This window comes from Lethenteron reissneri, unplaced genomic scaffold (assembly GCF_015708825.2).
Source record: "Lethenteron reissneri isolate LAM-NWPU_2019-01 unplaced genomic scaffold, ASM1570882v1 scaffold_1640, whole genome shotgun sequence".
In the NCBI taxonomy this organism is placed as follows: Eukaryota; Metazoa; Chordata; class Hyperoartia; order Petromyzontiformes; family Petromyzontidae; genus Lethenteron; species Lethenteron reissneri.
The window spans coordinates 1,444,198-1,461,660 of NW_026891378.1; the positions used below are offsets into that span (position 1 = coordinate 1,444,198).

Below are 17,463 nucleotides of genomic sequence, written 5' to 3' on the forward strand. Positions count from 1 at the left end.
CCTGCGGCTCAGAAGATGGTGGACAAGGGGCTCGGGAACGGAGGAGATTGATCAGGAGATCGATATCCATGGTGGGAGGAGGGTGGGTGTTGGGGTGGGTGGGTGTTGGGTAGTGGTGGGTGGTGGGTAGTGGGTGGGTGTTGGGGTGGATGGGTGGATGTGTTGTGTGTGTGTCTGTGTGTGTGTCTGTGTGTGTATGTTTCTGTGTGGTGTGTGTGTGTGTCTGTGTGTGTGTGTCTGTGTGTGTCTATGTGCGTGTGTCTGTGTGTGTCTGTGTCTGTCTGTGTGTCTCTATGCGTGTGTGTGTCTATGTGTATCTATGTGTGTGTGTCTGTGTGTATGTGTGTTTGTGTGTCTATGTGCGTCTGTGTGTGTGTCTGTGTGGTGTGTGTGTGTCGATGTGCGTCTGTGTGTGTGTGTCTGTGTGCGTGTGTGTCTGTGTGTGCGTGTCTATGTCTCTATGTCTATGTGTCTATGTGTGTCTGTGTGTGTGTTTGTGTGTGTGTCTCTATGTCTATGTGTCTGTGTGTATCTGTGTCTATGCGTGTCTGCGTGCGTGTGTCTATGTGTGTCTATGCGTGTGTGTCTGCGTGTGCGTGTGTGTGTGTCTATGTGTGTGTGTGTGTCTGTGTGTGTGTTTGTGTGTGTCTGTGTGTGTGTCTGTGTGTGTGTCTGTGTGCGTGAGTGTCTGTGTGTGTCTATGTGCGTGTGTCTGTGTGTGTGTGTCTGTGTCTGTCTGTGCGGGGAGCGGTAGTGTAGTGGTTAGTGCGCTGCGCTATGAACCTGGCGACCCGGGTTCGATTCCCGCTCACGGCTAACACCAGTGACGATTATCTGAACCGGTCCTGGGCCTCCCCTAGGTCGACTCAGCCTTAAATGAGTACTTGGTGCGGTGTGTAAACATCGCCACTAGGGAGACAAAGGCGGTCGGGCGTGGTGCTGGCCACCCACCCCCTCGTGTACCGTTCCGGCCTTCATAGGTGCTCGCTAACAGTACTTGCCCCTACAGTCTGTTCAGGCTATATGGGGGATCTTTGATCTTTGTCTATGTGTGTGTGTCTATGTGTGTGTGTCTATGTGTGTGTGTCTATGTGTGTGTGTCTATGTGTGTGTGTGTCTATGTGTCTGTGCGTGTGCGCGTGTGTGTGTATAGGTGTGTGTGTCTATGTGTGTGTGTCTATGTGTGTGTGTCTATGATATGTGTGTGTGTCTATGTGTGTGTGTGTCTATGTGTCTGCGCGTGTGCGCGTGTGTGTGTATAGGTGTGTGTGTCTATGTGTGTGTGTCTGTGTGTGTGTGTCTATGTGTGTGTGTGTCTATGCTATGTGTGTGTGTCTATGTGTGTGTGTGTCTATGTGTGTGTGTGTCTATGTGTGTGTGTCTATGTGTGTGTGTGTCTATGTGTCTGCGCGTGTGCGCGTGTGTGTGTATAGGTGTGTGTGTGTCTATGTGTGTGTGTCTATGTGTGTGTGTGTCTATGTGTGTGTGTCTATGTGTGTGTGTCTATGTGTGTGTGTCTATGTGTGTGTGTCTATTTGTGTGTGTCTATGTGTGTGTGTCTATGTGTGTGTGTCTATGTGTGTGTGTGTCTATGCTATGTGTGTGTGTCTATGCTATGTGTGTGTGTCTATGTGTCTGCGCGTGTGCGCGTGTGTGTGTATAGGTGTGTGTGTCTATGTGTGTGTGTCTATGTGTGTGTCTATATGTATCTGTGTGTGTGTGTGCGTGTGTCTGTGTGTGTGTCTGTGTGTCTATGTGTCTATGTGTGTGTGTCTATGTGTGTGTCTATATGTATCTGTGTGCGTGTGTGTGTGTGCGTGTGTCTGTGTGTGTGTCTGTGTGTCTATGTGTCTATGTGTGTGTCTATATGTATCTGTGTGTGTGTGTGCGTGCGTGTAGGTGTACCGAGTGGTGAGCATCTGCCTGGGCTGCCCCCCGTCGTCGTTCACGTGGGACTACAAGGATAAGGAGAAGGCCTTCCACAGCCTGGGGCCCCTCACCCCCCTCCAGTTCTACCAGCAGCACGTGCAGCCGCTCTACGACGTGGCCACCAAGGTAGACACCACCACCACCACCACCACAACACCACCACCACTACTACCAACACCACCACCATCACCACCACTACCACCACCACCACAACCACCACCAAGGTAGACACCACCACCACCACCACACCAACACCACCACTACAACAACCACCACCACCACCACTACCACCACCACCACAACCACCACCAAGGTAGACACCACCACCACTACCAGCACAGCCTGGGGCCCCTCACCCCTCTGCAGTTCTACCAGCAGCACGTGCAGCCGCTCTACGACGTGGCCACCAAGGTAGACACCACCACTACAACAACCACCACCACCACCACTACTACCACCACCACCACCACTACACCACCACCACCACTACTACCACCACCACCACCACCACAACCACCACCACTACACCACCACCACCACCACCACCACTACAACAACCACCACCAGCACCACCATCACCACCAACACCACCACCACCAACACCACCGCCAGCACCATCACACCATCATCACCACCGCCACCATCATCACCACCACCACACCACCACCACTACCACCAACACCACTACCACCACCACCACTACCACCACCACCAAGCACCACCATCACTACCAGCACCACCACTACTACCACCACCACCACTACCACCACCACCAGCACCACCACCACTACCAGCACCACCAACACCACCACCACCATGTCCACCACCACCACCGACCCCATCGTCCCCGTGTCCCCTCCCCCCAGGTGTGCCTGGTGAACGACCCACGTCCCCACCACCACCACCACCACGTCCACCACATCCACCACCACCACCATGTCCACCACCACCACCATGTCCACCATCATCGTCTCCGTGTCCACCCCCCCAGGTGTGCCTGGTGAACGACCCGCGTCCCCACCACCAGTTTGGCCGCCTCTACACCGTCGAGTTCCTGGGCAACGTGGTGGGCGGACAGCGCACGGTCTACGTGAACCAGCCCGCACAGCTGCTCAAGAGCCTGGCGGCAGCCTCCATCCGCAGTGGAGAGGTGGGCGGTGGGGGGGTGGTGGGGGGGTAGTAGTGGGGGGGTGGTGGGGGGGAGTGGTGGGGAGGGACGGTCTACGTGAACCAGCCCGCACAGCTGCTCAAGAGCCTGGCGGCAGCCTCCATCCGCAGTGGAGAGGTGGGCGGGGTGGTGGGGGGTTGGTGGGGGGGTGGGAGTGGTGGGGGGGTGGTGGGGGGGTGTGGTGGGGAGGGACGGTCTACGTGAACCAGCCCGCACAGCTGCTCAAGAGCCTGGCGGCAGCCTCCATCTGCAGCGGAGAGGTGGGTAGTGGGGGGGTGGTGGGGGGTAGTGGTGGGGGGGTAGTGGTGGGGGGGTAGTGGGGGGGAGTGGTGGGGAGTGACGGTCTACGTCAACCAGCCCGCAGAGCTGCTCAAGAGCCTGGCTGCAGCCTCCATCCGCAGTGGAGAGGTGGGCGGGGTGGTGGGGGGTAGTGGGGGGGTGTGGTTAAACGCGTGTCTCCCCCCCCCGTGTCTCCCCCCCCCCCCGTGTCTCCCCTCCCCGTGTCTCCCCCCCGTGTCTTCACCCTGTGTCTCTCCCCCCGTGTCTCTCCCCCCGTGTCTCCCCCCCCCCGTGTCTCTCCCCCCCCCCCCCCGTGTCTCCCCCCCCCCCCGTGTCTCCCCCCCCGTGTCTCCCCCCCCCGTGTCTCCCCCCCCGTGTCTCCCCCCCCCGTGTCTCCCCCCCCGTGTCTCCCCCCCCCCGTGTCTCCCCCCCCCGTGTCTCACCCCCCGTGTCTCCAGGCGGTGTGGTTTGGTTGCGACGTCGGGAAACATTTCCACGGCAAACTGGGCATCCACGACATGAACCTGTGAGACACTCGCACGCACACACACGCACGTACACGTACACACACGTACACACACACACGTACACACACGTACACACACACACACGTACACACACGTACACACACACACACGTACACGCACGTACACACGTACACGCACGTACACACACGTACACACACACACACGTACACACACGTACACACACACACACGTACACGCACGTACACACGTACACGCACACACACACGCACGTACACGTGCACTCGCACGTACACACACGCACTCGCACGTACACACACGCACGTACTCACACATACACACACACGTACACACGTACACGCACACACACACGTACACACACACGTACACACACACACCGTACACATGCACACACGTACACACACACGTACACACACGTACACACACACACAGGCACACACACGTACACACACACACATACACACTGACACACACGTGTACACACGTACACACACACGTACACACACGTACACACACACACACGTACACACGTACACACACACGTACACACGTACACGTACACACACACACGTACACACACACACGTACACACACACACGTACACACACACACGTACACACACACACGTACACACACGTACACACACGTACACATGGTGGTGTTGATGGTGGTGATGATGGTGGTGATGGGGATGATGGTGATGTTGATGATGATGATGGTGATGTTGATGATGATGATGGTGGTGATGGCGGTGTTGGTGGTAGTGGTGTTGATGATGATGGTGATGATGATGTTGTTGATGATGTTGATGATGTTGATGATGATGGTGATGATGATGATGTTGGTGTTGATGATGGTGATGATGATGTTGATGATGGTGGTGATGATGATGATGATGGTGGTGTTGGTGGTGATGATGATAGTAGTGATGATGGTGATGGTGGTGTTGATGATGATGATGGTGTTCATGATGATGGTGGTGGTGATGATGGTGATGATGATGGCGATGATGTTGATGATGATGATGTTGATGGTGGTGATGATGATGGTGACGTCGTGTGTAGGTATAACCACGAGTTGGTGTTTGGAGTGTCCGTGAAGTCGATGACCAAGTCGGAGCGGCTGATCTACGGGGACTCGCTGATGACCCACGCCATGGTTCTCACAGCCTACTCCGACACGGTGATGGCATCAACAACATCACCAACAACATCACCAGCATCATCATCATCACCACCACCAGCATCATCAACATCATCATCACCACTACCATCACCACCACCATCATCATCATCATCACCAACATCATCATCATCAACAACATCACCAACACCAACAACATCACCAACAACATCATCACCACTATCACCAACAACATCACCAACAGCAATCATCATCACCACTACCATCATCATCAACAACATCATCAACAACACCACCAGCATCAGCATCAACATCAGCATCATCACCAACATCATCATCATCATCACCACCATCACCACCAACATCATCATCATCATCACCACCACCACCAACATCATCACCACCAGCAATCATCATCACCACTACCATCATCACCACCACCACCATCATCACCATCAACACTACCATCACCACCATCAACAACCATCACCACCACCATCAGCATCACCACCACCAACATCATCACCATCAACATCATCACCATCAACATCATCACCATCAACATTGGCATTATCATCGCTGATATTAACGTGTCTCTCTGTGACTGTCTCCACCTCCGTGTCTCCCCCCCCGTGTCTCTCCCCCGTGTCTCCCCCGCCCCCCCGTGTCTCCCCCCCCCCGTGTCTCCCCCCCCGTGTCTCTCCCCCATATCTCCCCCGCCCCCCCGTGTCTCCCTCCCCGTGTCCCCCCCCCCGTGTCTCCCCCCCCGTGTCTCTCCCCCGTGTCTCCCCCCCCCCCGTGTCTCCCCCCCCCCCGTGTCTCCCTCCCCGTGTCCCCCCCCCCGTGTCTCCCCCCCGTGTCTCCCCCCCCCCCGTGTCTCCCCCCCCCCCCGTGTCTCCCTCCCCGTGTCCCCCCCCCCGTGTCTCCCTCGCCCCCCCGTGTCTCCCCCCCCGTGTCTCCCTCCCCGTGTCCCCCCCCCCCCGTGTCTCCCCCCCCCCCCCCGTGTCTCCCCGTGTCTCCCCCCCCCCCCCCGTGTCTCCCCGTGTCTCCCCCGCGTGTCTCAGGAGGGCAAGGAGGGTGCTGAGTATGAGAAGTGGAGGGTGGAGAACTCGTGGGGTGATGATCGTGGATGCAAAGGTACCAGGAGCATCATCAGCAGCAGCATCATCAGCAGCATCATCATCAGCAGCAGCAGCATCATCAGCAGCAGCAGCATCATCAGCAGCAGCATCATCAGCAGCATCATCAGCAGCAGCAGCATCATCAGCAGCAGCATCATCAGCAGCATCATCAGCAGCATCATCACCATCACCACCATCACCACCACCACCGCCATCACCACCATCACCTCTTCCACCATCACCGCCATCACCACCATCATCATCACCACCAACATCACCACCACCACCTCCTCCTCGACCACCACCTCCACCACCACCTCCACCACCACCACCTCCTCCTCGACCACCACCTCCACCACCACCTCCTCCTCTATCAGCACTAACATCACCATCTCCTCCACCACCACCACCAGCACCACCATCACCACCACCTCCACCACCATCATCACCACCTCCATCATCACCATCATCACCAGCACCATCATCACCATCATCATCATCACCATCATCACCACCACCATCATCATCACCACCATCACCACCACCACCACCATCACCACCTCCACCATCATCATCACCACCACCATCAACACCATCACCACCACCACCATCACCACCTCCACCATCATCACCACCACCACCATCACCACCACCTCCACCACCATCATCACCACCTCCACCACCATCATCACCACCATCACCACCACCTCCACCATCACCACCATTACCTCTTCCACCATCACCACCATCACCACCACCACCACCACCTCCATCACCACCACCATCACCACCACCACCACCAACTTCCCACGAAGTTTCTCATTGTCCCCTCCCCCCCCGCCCCCCCAGGCTACCTGTCCATGTGTGACGCGTGGTTCTCCGAGTTTGTCTACGAGGTGGTGGTGGACCGCTCGCTGTGCCCCGAGGCGGTGCTGGCGGTGCTCTCGCAGGAGCCGCACGTGCTGCCCGCCTGGGACCCCATGGGGGCCCTCGCCTGCTGAGAGAGAACACCACCCCCCCAGGGAGACCCCCACACACACAGAGACACACAGAGACACAGAGACACACACACACAGACACACACAGACACCACACACACAGACACACACAGAGACACACACACAGACACACACACAGACACACACACAGACACACACACACACAGACACACACACAGACACACACACAGACACACACACACACAGACACACACACAGACACACACACAGACACAGAGACACACACACAGACACACACAGAGACACACACACACACAGACACACACAGAGACACACACACAGACACACACAGACACACATAGACCCCCACACAGACACAGACACACACAGAGACACACACAGGATCCACACGTGCTGCCCGCCTGGGACCCCATGGGGGCCCTCGCCTGCTGAGAGAGAACACCCCCCCCCCAGGGAGACCCCCACACACAGAGACACACAGAGACACATAGAGAGACACAGAGACACACAGAGACACACAGAGACACACACAGTGACACACAGAGACACACACACACACAGAGACACACACACACACAGAGACCCACACAGACACACACAGAGACACACACACAGAGACACACATAGAGACACACACACAGAGACACACACACAGAGACACACACACAGAGACACACACACAGAGACACACACACAGAGACACACACACAGAGACACACAGAGACACACAGAGACACACAGAGACACACAGAGACACACACACACACACAGAGACACACAGTGACAAACACACAGAGACACAGAGACACACAGAGACACACAGAGACACACACACAGAGACCCCCACACACAGAGACACATACACAGAGACACATACACAGAGACACACACAGACAGAGACACACATAGAGACACACACAGAGACACACACACAGAGACACACACACAGACACACACAGAGACCCCCACACACAGAGACACACACACAGAGACACACACACACACACAGTGACAAACACACAGAGACACACAGAGACACACACACACACACACAGTGACAAACACACAGAGACACAGAGACACACAGAGACACACAGAGACACACACACAGAGACCCCCACACACAGAGACACATACACAGAGACACACACACAGAGACACACACAGACAGAGACACACATAGAGACACACATAGAGACACACACAGAGACACACACACAGAGACACACACACAGAGACACACACACAGACACACACAGAGACACACACACAGACACACACAGAGACACACACACAGACACACACACAGACACACACAGAGACACACACACACACAGAGACACACACAGACACACACACACAGAGACACACACACACACAGACACGCACACAGACACACACACACAGGAGCCGCACGTGCTGCCCGCCTGGGACCCCATGGGGGCCCTCGCCTGCTGAGAGAACACCCCCCCCCCCAGGGAGACCCCCACACACACAGAGACACACACACAGAGACACACACAGAGACACACACAGAGACACACACACAGAGACACACACACACACAGAGACACACACACACACAGAGACACACACACAGAGACACACACACAGAGACACACACACAGAGACACACACACAGAGACACACACAGAGACACACACACAGAGACACACACACACACACACACAGAGACACACAGAGACACAGAAACACACACAGAGACACATACACAGACACACACACACACAGAGACACACACACACACACAGAGAGACCCACACACACACAGAGAGACCCACACAGAGACACACACAGAGACACACACAGACACCACACACAGAGAGACACACAGAGACACACACACACAGAGACACGCACAGAGACACACAGAGACACACAGACACACACACAGGAGCCGCACGTGCTGCCCGCCTGGGACCCCATGGGGGCCCTCGCCTGCTGAGAGAAGACTACCCCCCCAGGGAGACCCCCACACAGAGACACACACATAGAGGCACACAGACACACATAGAGGCACACAGACACACATAGAGGCACACAGACACACGTAGACCCCATAGACACAGAGACACCACACAGAGACACCACACACACACCACACACACACAACCACCACACACCACACACACACCACACAGAGACACCACACACACACCACGTACACTACACACACACCACACACACACCAATACCACACACACACCACACCAATACCACACACCGCACACACACCACACACACACCACACACACACCGCACACACACCGCACACACACCGCACACACACCGCACACACCACACACACCACACCCCCCATACACTCCCCATACACACCATCACCATCATCACAATCATTCTCTCCATCACCATCAGCAGCAGCCAGGGTCTCTCCACTGTTGGATGTGGCGGTGATGATGGTGGTTGTGGTGGTGGTTGTGGTAGTGGTGATGGTGGTAGTGGAGGTTGTGATAATGGTGGTGGTGGTGGTGGAGGAGGTTGTGGTGGTGGTGATGGTGGTAGTGGTGATGATGATGGTGGTGGTGGAGCTTGTGGTGATGGTGGTGGTGGTAGTGGCAGTGGAGGAGATGGTGGTAGTGGTGATGGTGGTGTGGTGATGGTTGTTGCTGGTGGTAGTGGAGATGGTGGTGGTGGTAGTGGTGATGGTTGCTGCTGGTGGTAGTGGAGATGGTGGTGGTGATGATGGTGATTGTTGTTGGTGGTGGTGGTAGTGGAGATGGTGGTGGTTGCTGGTGGTAGTGGAGATGGTGGTGGTGGTTGGTGGTGGTAGTGGAGATGGTGGTTGGTGGTGGTAGTGGAGATGGTGGTGGTGGTAGTGGAGATGGTGGTGGTGGTTGTTGGTGGTGGTAGTGGAGATGGTGGTGGTGGTTGGTGGTGGTAGTGGAGATGGTGGTTGGTGGTGGTAGTGGAGATGGTGGTGGTGGTAGTGGAGATGGTGGAGATGGTGGTGATGGTTGTTGCTGGTGGTAGTGGAGATGGTGGTGGTGGTTGGTGGTGGTAGTGGAGATGGTGGAGATGGTGGTGGTGGTTGTTGGTGGTGGTGGTTGTTGCTGGTGGTAGTGGAGATGGTGGAGATGGTGGTGGTGGTAGTGGAGATGGTGGAGATGGTGGTGATGGTTGTTGGTGGTGGTGGTTGTTGCTGGTGGTAGTGGAGATGGTGGAGATGGTGGTGGTGGTTGTTGGTGGTGGTGATGATGGTGATGGTGGTGGTGGTGGTTGTTGCTGGTGGTGGTTGTTTGTTTGTTAACGGTTTTGCTGTTGTCATGAACACACGGTGGTCACCCACAATGCAACGGGGTTTCTAATCATTGATCTGGGAAGTTTTTGTTTTCAATTAAACTCGTTTTAATCACTCGCGCTGCTGCTGCTGGGCGATGTTCATGCGGTGTGCCTCTGGTGGGAGCGGATATGCAAAATTACGATTTAAAGCTTCTTTCGTGACTGCAGGGATTCATCTTCTTGGTTCTTTTGGTAAAGTCACGTAGAAGGGAAATAATAAAATAAAAAAAATAAAACATGGCGTAAAACATATTATTAAATAATAAAAATTAAACATAATATAAGCATGTTTTATTTTAATGATTTTATTATTTCCATGCTACGTGACTTTACCGAAAGAACCAAGAAGATGTCTATGCAAAGTGGCAACTTGAGGGCGTGGCTATGCTAATGAGCTGTGGGCGTGGTTATGCTAATGAGGTGTGAGGGCGTGGCTATGCTAATGAGCTGTGTGGGCGTGGCTATGCTAATGAGCTGTGTGGACGTGGCTATGCTGATGAGATGTGTGGGCGTGGCTATGTTGATGAGCTGTGTGGGCGTGGCTATGCTAATGAACTCTGGGCGTGGCTAAGCTAATGAGCTGTGTGGGCGTGGCTATACCAATGAGTGGTGTAGGCGTGGCTATGTTAATGAGGTGTGTGGGCGTGGTTATGCTAATGAACTGTGTGGGCGTGGCTATGCTAATGAGCTGTGAGGGCCACTGAGCCCGAAGCAGCACCCCCCTCCCCACGGCCTCGGAGCCCCGGGCGAGCCAGGCGAGGCCGAGGCTCCCCGGGGTACCAGGCCGCAGTGCTGGGACTCCACCGCGAACATTGTCACCCCGAACCCCTCACACATTCACACACACTCACTCACGTACTCACTCACACACTCACATTCACTCACTCACACACTCACCCACTCACTTACTCACTCACACACTCACTTACTCACACACTCACTCACACACTCACACACACACTCACTCACACACTTACTCACACACTCACACTCACACACTCACTCACCCACTCACTTACTCACTCACACACTCACTTACTCACACACTCACTCACACACTCACACACACACTCACTCACACACTTACTCACACACTCACACTCACACACTCACTCACCCACTCACTTACTCACTCACACACTCACTCACTCACACACTCACCCACTCACTTACTCACTCACCCACTCACTTACTCACACACTCACTCACACACTCACTCACACACTCACACACACACTCACTCACACACTTACTCACACACTCACTCACCCACTCACTTACTCACACACTCACTTACTCACACACTCACACTCACACACACACTCACTCACACACTTACTCACTCACTCACACACTCACCCACTCACTCACCCACTCACTCACACACTCACCCACTCACTCACACACTCACCCACTCACACACTCACCCACTCACTCACACACTCACCCACACACTCACCCACTCACTCACACACTCACCCACTCACTCACTCAGCCACTCACTCACCCACTCACCCACTCACTCACCACTCACCCACTCACTCACTCACCACTCACCCTCTCACTCACCCACCCACTCACCACTCACCCACTCACTCACCCACCCACTCACCAACTCACCCACCCACTCACCACTCACTCACTCACCCACCCACTCACCCACCCACTCACCCACCCACTCACTCACCCACCCACTCACCAACTCACCCACCCACTCACTCACCCACCCACTCACCCACCCACCCACTCACCCACCCACTCACCCACTCACTCACTCACCCACCCTCTCACTCACCCACTCCCCCACCACTCACCCACCCACTCACCACCCACTCACTCACCCACCCACTCACCACCCACTCACTCACTCACCCACTCCCCCACCCACCCACTCACCACTCACCCACCCACTCACCCACCCACTCACCACCCACCACAGCATGGAAGTCGGTGAACCACGGCCATTTACCAACGTCCCGAGTTTTAATTACAAACACAAACGGACCGCTACCCACACACAGACAAAGCCACCCCAGGTAGCCTCTAGCCGGGCTGCAGGGGCAAGTGCTGTTAGCGAGCGAGTAGCAGCAGCGCCTATGAAGGCTACCGGCACTGTGGCACACACAGAGGGGGTGGGCAGACAGCACCACGCCCGGCCGTCTTTGTCTCTCCCCCAGTGGCGATGTTCACTACTACACACCGCTACGACACCAGCTACTCACTTGAGGCTGAGTCGACCTAGGGAAGGCCCAGGACCGGTTCAGATAATCATCGCTGGCGGTGTTGGCCGTGAGCGGGAATTGAATTCGGGTCGCCGGGTTCGTAGCGCAGCGTGGCGCTAACGACTACACCCACCGCTCTCCAGACAGACACGCACAGACACACAGACACACAGGCACTCGCACAGACAGATACATTCACGTACACAGACATGCACATAGACACACACTCACACAGACATACACAGACACTCAAACAGACACACATACATTCACTCACACAGACACTCACACAGACACACATACATTCACTCACACACTCACACAGACGTTCACACAGACACACATACATTCACTCACACAGACACTCACACAGACACACATACATTCACTCACACAGACAGACACACAGATACACTCACACTCACACACAAGACACACACAGACATACATTCACACAGACACACGTACATTCACACACAGACACACACACAGACACTCACCACCACCACCACCGCCGCCACAACTACCACCACCACCACCACTGCCACCACCACCACCACCAAAATAAAACCCAGAGACTGGTACATCCGCGTCCGAGTCTCTGTCTCTCTCACACGAGTGGGTGGGTGGGTGAGTGGTTGGGTGAGTTGGTGAGTGGATCGGTGGGTCAGTGGGTGAGTGGGTGGGTGAGTGAGTGGGTCGGGTGAGTAGGTGGGTGAGTGAGTGGGTGGGTCGGTGAATAGGTGGGTGGGTGGGTGAGTAGCTGAGTGGGTGAGTGAGTAGGTGAGTGGGTGAGTGAGTTGGTGAGTGGGTCGGTGGGTGAGTGAGTGAGTGGGTTGGTAAGTGAGTGGGTGATTGTGTGAGTGGGTGGGTGTGTGAGTGGGTGGGTGGGTGAGTAGCTGAGTGAGTGAGTGAGTAGGTGAGTGGGTGAGTGGGTTGGTGAGTGAGTGGGTGAGTGAGTGAGTGAGTGGGCTGGTGGGTGAGTGAGTGGTGAGTGAGTGTGTGAGTGAGTGGGTGAGTGTATGAGTGAGTGGGTTGGTGGGTGAGTGAGTGAGTGGGTGAGTGGGTGAGTGGGTTGGTGAGCGAGTGAGTTGGTGAGAGGGTGAGTCTCCGCGTGTCTTCATCACCGCCTGCTGAGCCCCAGTTTAGCCTGGAAAGCGTCTCCATCCCTCTTTGTGGCCATCTGTAACATCAGCACCACACAGGGAGACAGACTCGGTGATTAACACTGAACCCTGTGGGAGTCTCGGTGATTAACACTGAACCCTGTGGGAGCCTCACTGATTAACACTGAACCCTGTGGGAGTCTCGGTGATTAACACTGAACCCTGTGGGAGCCTCACTGATTAACACTGAACCCTGTGGGAGTCTCGGTGATTAACACTGAACCCTGTGGGAGTCTCGGTGATTAACACTGAACCCTGTGGGAGCCTCACTGATTACCACTGAACCCTGTGGGAGTCTCGGTGATTAACACTGAACCCTGTGGGAGCCTCACTGATTAACACTGAACCCTGTGGGAGTCTCGGTGATTAACACTGAACCCTGTGGGAGTCTCACTGATTAACACTGAACCCTGTGGGAGTCTCGGTGATTAACACTGAACCCTGTGGGAGTCTCGGTGATTAACACTGAACCCTGTGGGAGTCTCAGTGATTAACACTGAACCCTGTGGGAGTCTCAGTGATTAACACTGAACCCTGTGGGAGCCTCACTGATTAACACTGAACCCTGTGGGAGACTCAGTGATTAACACTGAACCCTGTGGGAGTCTCAGTGATTGACACTGAACCCTGTGGGAGTCTCAGAGATTAACACTGGACCCTGTGGGAGTCTCAGTGATTAACACTGAACCCTGTGGGAGTCTCGGTGATTAACACTGAACCCTGTGGGAGTCTCAGTGATTAATACTGAACCCTGTGGGAGTCTCAGTGATTAACACTGAACCCTGTGGGAGCCTCAGAGATTAACACTGAACCCTGTGGGAGTCTCAGTGATTAACACTGAACCCTGTGGGAGTCTCAGTGATTAACACTGAACCCTGTGGGAGTCTCAGTGATTGACACTGAACCCTGTGGGAGTCTCAGTGATTAACACTGAACCCTGTGGGAGTCTCAGTGATTGACACTGAACCCTGTGGGAGTCTCAGTGATTAACACTGAACCCTGTGGGAGTCTCAGTGATTAACACTGAACCCTGTGGGAGCCTCAGAGATTAACACTGAACCCTGTGGGAGTCTCAGTGATTGACACTGAACCCTGTGGGAGTCTCAGTGATTGACACTGAACCCTGTGGGAGTCTCAGTGATTAACAATGAACCCTGTGGGAGTCTCGGTGATTAACACTGAACCTTGTGGGAGCCTCAGTGATTAACACTGAACCCTGTGGGAGCCTCAGTGATTAACACTGAACCCTGTGGGAGCCTCAGTGATTAACACTGAACCCTGTGGGAGCCTCAGTGATTAACACTGAACCCTGTGGGAGCCTCAGTGATTAACACTGAACCCTGTGGGAGCCTCAGTGATTAACACTGAACCCTGTGGGAGTCTCGGTGATTAACACTGAACCCTGTGGGAGTCTCACTGATTAACACTGAACCCTGTGGGAGCCTCAGTGATTAACACTGAACCCTGTGGGAGCCTCAGTGATTAACACTGAACCCTGTGGGAGTCTCAGTGATTAACACTGAACCCTGTGGGAGTCTCAGTGATTAACACTGAACCCTGTGGGAGTCTCAGTGATTGACACTGAACCCTGTGGGAGTCTCAGTGATTAACACTGAACCCTGTGGGAGTCTCAGTGATTAACACTGAACCCTGTGGGAGTCTCAGTGATTAACACTGAACCCTGTGGGAGTCTCAGTGATTGACACTGAACCCTGTGGGAGTCTCAGTGATTGACACTGAACCCTGTGGGAGTCTCAGTGATTAACACTGAACCCTGTGGGAGTCTCAGTGATTAACACTGAACCCTGTGGGAGTCTCAGTGATTAACACCGAACCCTGTGGGAGTCACCTTATTAATGTCGTGGTGTCTCTTCTTGGTCACAATCTCCTCCAGAATTTCTCCGTCTCCTCTCACCACCCTGAGACGTTCAAACAGACGTTCATCAGACGTTCAAACAGACGTTCGCAACAAAGATACAAAGCTCCCCCAGGTAGCCTTCAGCAGGGCTGCAGGGGCAAGTGCTGTTAGCTAGCGAGTAGCAGTGTCTATGTACTACACACACCACGCACACAAAGCTCCCCAGGTAGCCTCTAGCAGGGCTGCAGGGGCAAGTGCTGTTAGCTAGCGAGTAGCAGCAGCAGTGTCTATGTACTACACACACCACGCACAGACAAAGCTCCCCAGGTAGCCTCTAGCAGGGCTGCAGGGGCAAGTGCTCTTAGCTGGCGAGTAGCAGCAGCAGTGTCTATGTACTACACACACCACGCACAGACAAAGCTCCCCCAGGTAGCCTCTAGCAGGGCTGTAGGGGCAAGTGCTGTTAGCTAGCGAGCAACAGCAACCCCGGTAACTACGGGGTTGCCGTGGTTACCATGCCACCCCCCCACCCCCCCATCGCGAGGGGGTTGCCGTGGTTACCGTGTGCGTCCGGTGATGGGGTCGGTCTCTCTGCGCACGTGGTTCTGCAGCTTCTGGAACTGGGCCTGTGTCAGAGGCCTCACGGAGACACGGGGCCCCATGGGAGGGTCTACGCGAGGGGGGGAGACGTCACGGGGGAGACGCGGGGGGGGGGGCGTGGGGGGAGACACGGGGACACGCCTGCACGTGGACAGAGACACGGGGAGACACGGGGGAGACACGGGAGATTTGGGGAGACACGGGAGACATGGGGGAGACACGGGAGATACGGGAGAGATGGGGGAGACACGATGGAGACACGGGAGACACAGGGGAGACACGGGGGAGACACGGGGGAGACACGGGGGAGACACGGGGAGATTTGGGGATACACGGGGGAGACACGGGGAGATTTGGGGAGACACGGGGGAGACGTGGGGAGACACGGGGGAGACACGGGGGAGACACGGGGGAGACACGGGGGAGACACGGGGAGATTTGGGGAGACATGGGGGAGACATGGGGGAGATGCAGGGAGATGCGGAGGAGAAACGTTGGGGGGACACAGAGACACACACACAGAGACACACACACAGACACACATACAGAGACACACACACATAGACACACACACAGACACACACACAGAGACACACACACAGAGACACACACACAGACACACATACAGAGACACACACACATAGACACACACACAGACACACACACAGAGACACACACACAGAGACACACACACAGAGACACACAAAGAGGCACACACACAGAGACATACACACACAGATACACACAGAGACACACACACAACACAGAGACACACACACACACACCACACACAGAGACACACACACACACAGAGACACAGGGAGGAACACCCCACAGAGAGACACAGAGACACACATGGAGACTTGGTGAGACACAGAAAGATAATAAAACAAAGCTCCCCCGTGTAGCCTGTAACAGACTGTCGGGGCAAGTGCTGGTAGTAGCGAGTAGCAGCAGCTTCTCGCTACTACCAGCACCACGCCCGGCCGCCTTTGTCTCCCCAGTGCTAGCGATGTTCACTACACACCACCGCAACACCAGATACTCATTTGAGGCCGAGTCGACCTTGGGGAGGCCCAGGACCGGTTCAGACCATCGCCACTGGCGGCGTTGGCCGTGAGCGGGGATCGAACTCGGGTCGCCGGGTTCGTAGCGGTCAGCGTGGCGCTG

At 55.2% G+C, this 17,463-nt stretch overlaps 1 protein-coding gene across 1 annotated transcript; it reads left to right on the forward strand.

The window, feature by feature from the left end:
• Positions 1–68: 68 nt before the first annotated feature.
• On the forward strand, positions 69–10,524 carry BLMH (bleomycin hydrolase). Its single transcript, XM_061547188.1, has 7 exons — positions 69–86; positions 1,900–2,055; positions 2,921–3,079; positions 3,835–3,902; positions 4,947–5,064; positions 6,090–6,162; positions 6,996–10,524. Exons 1-7 carry the CDS (start codon positions 69–71, stop codon positions 7,145–7,147), a joined length of 744 nt encoding a protein of 247 aa, XP_061403172.1. The 3' UTR covers positions 7,148–10,524.
• Positions 10,525–17,463: the final 6,939 nt, after the last annotated feature.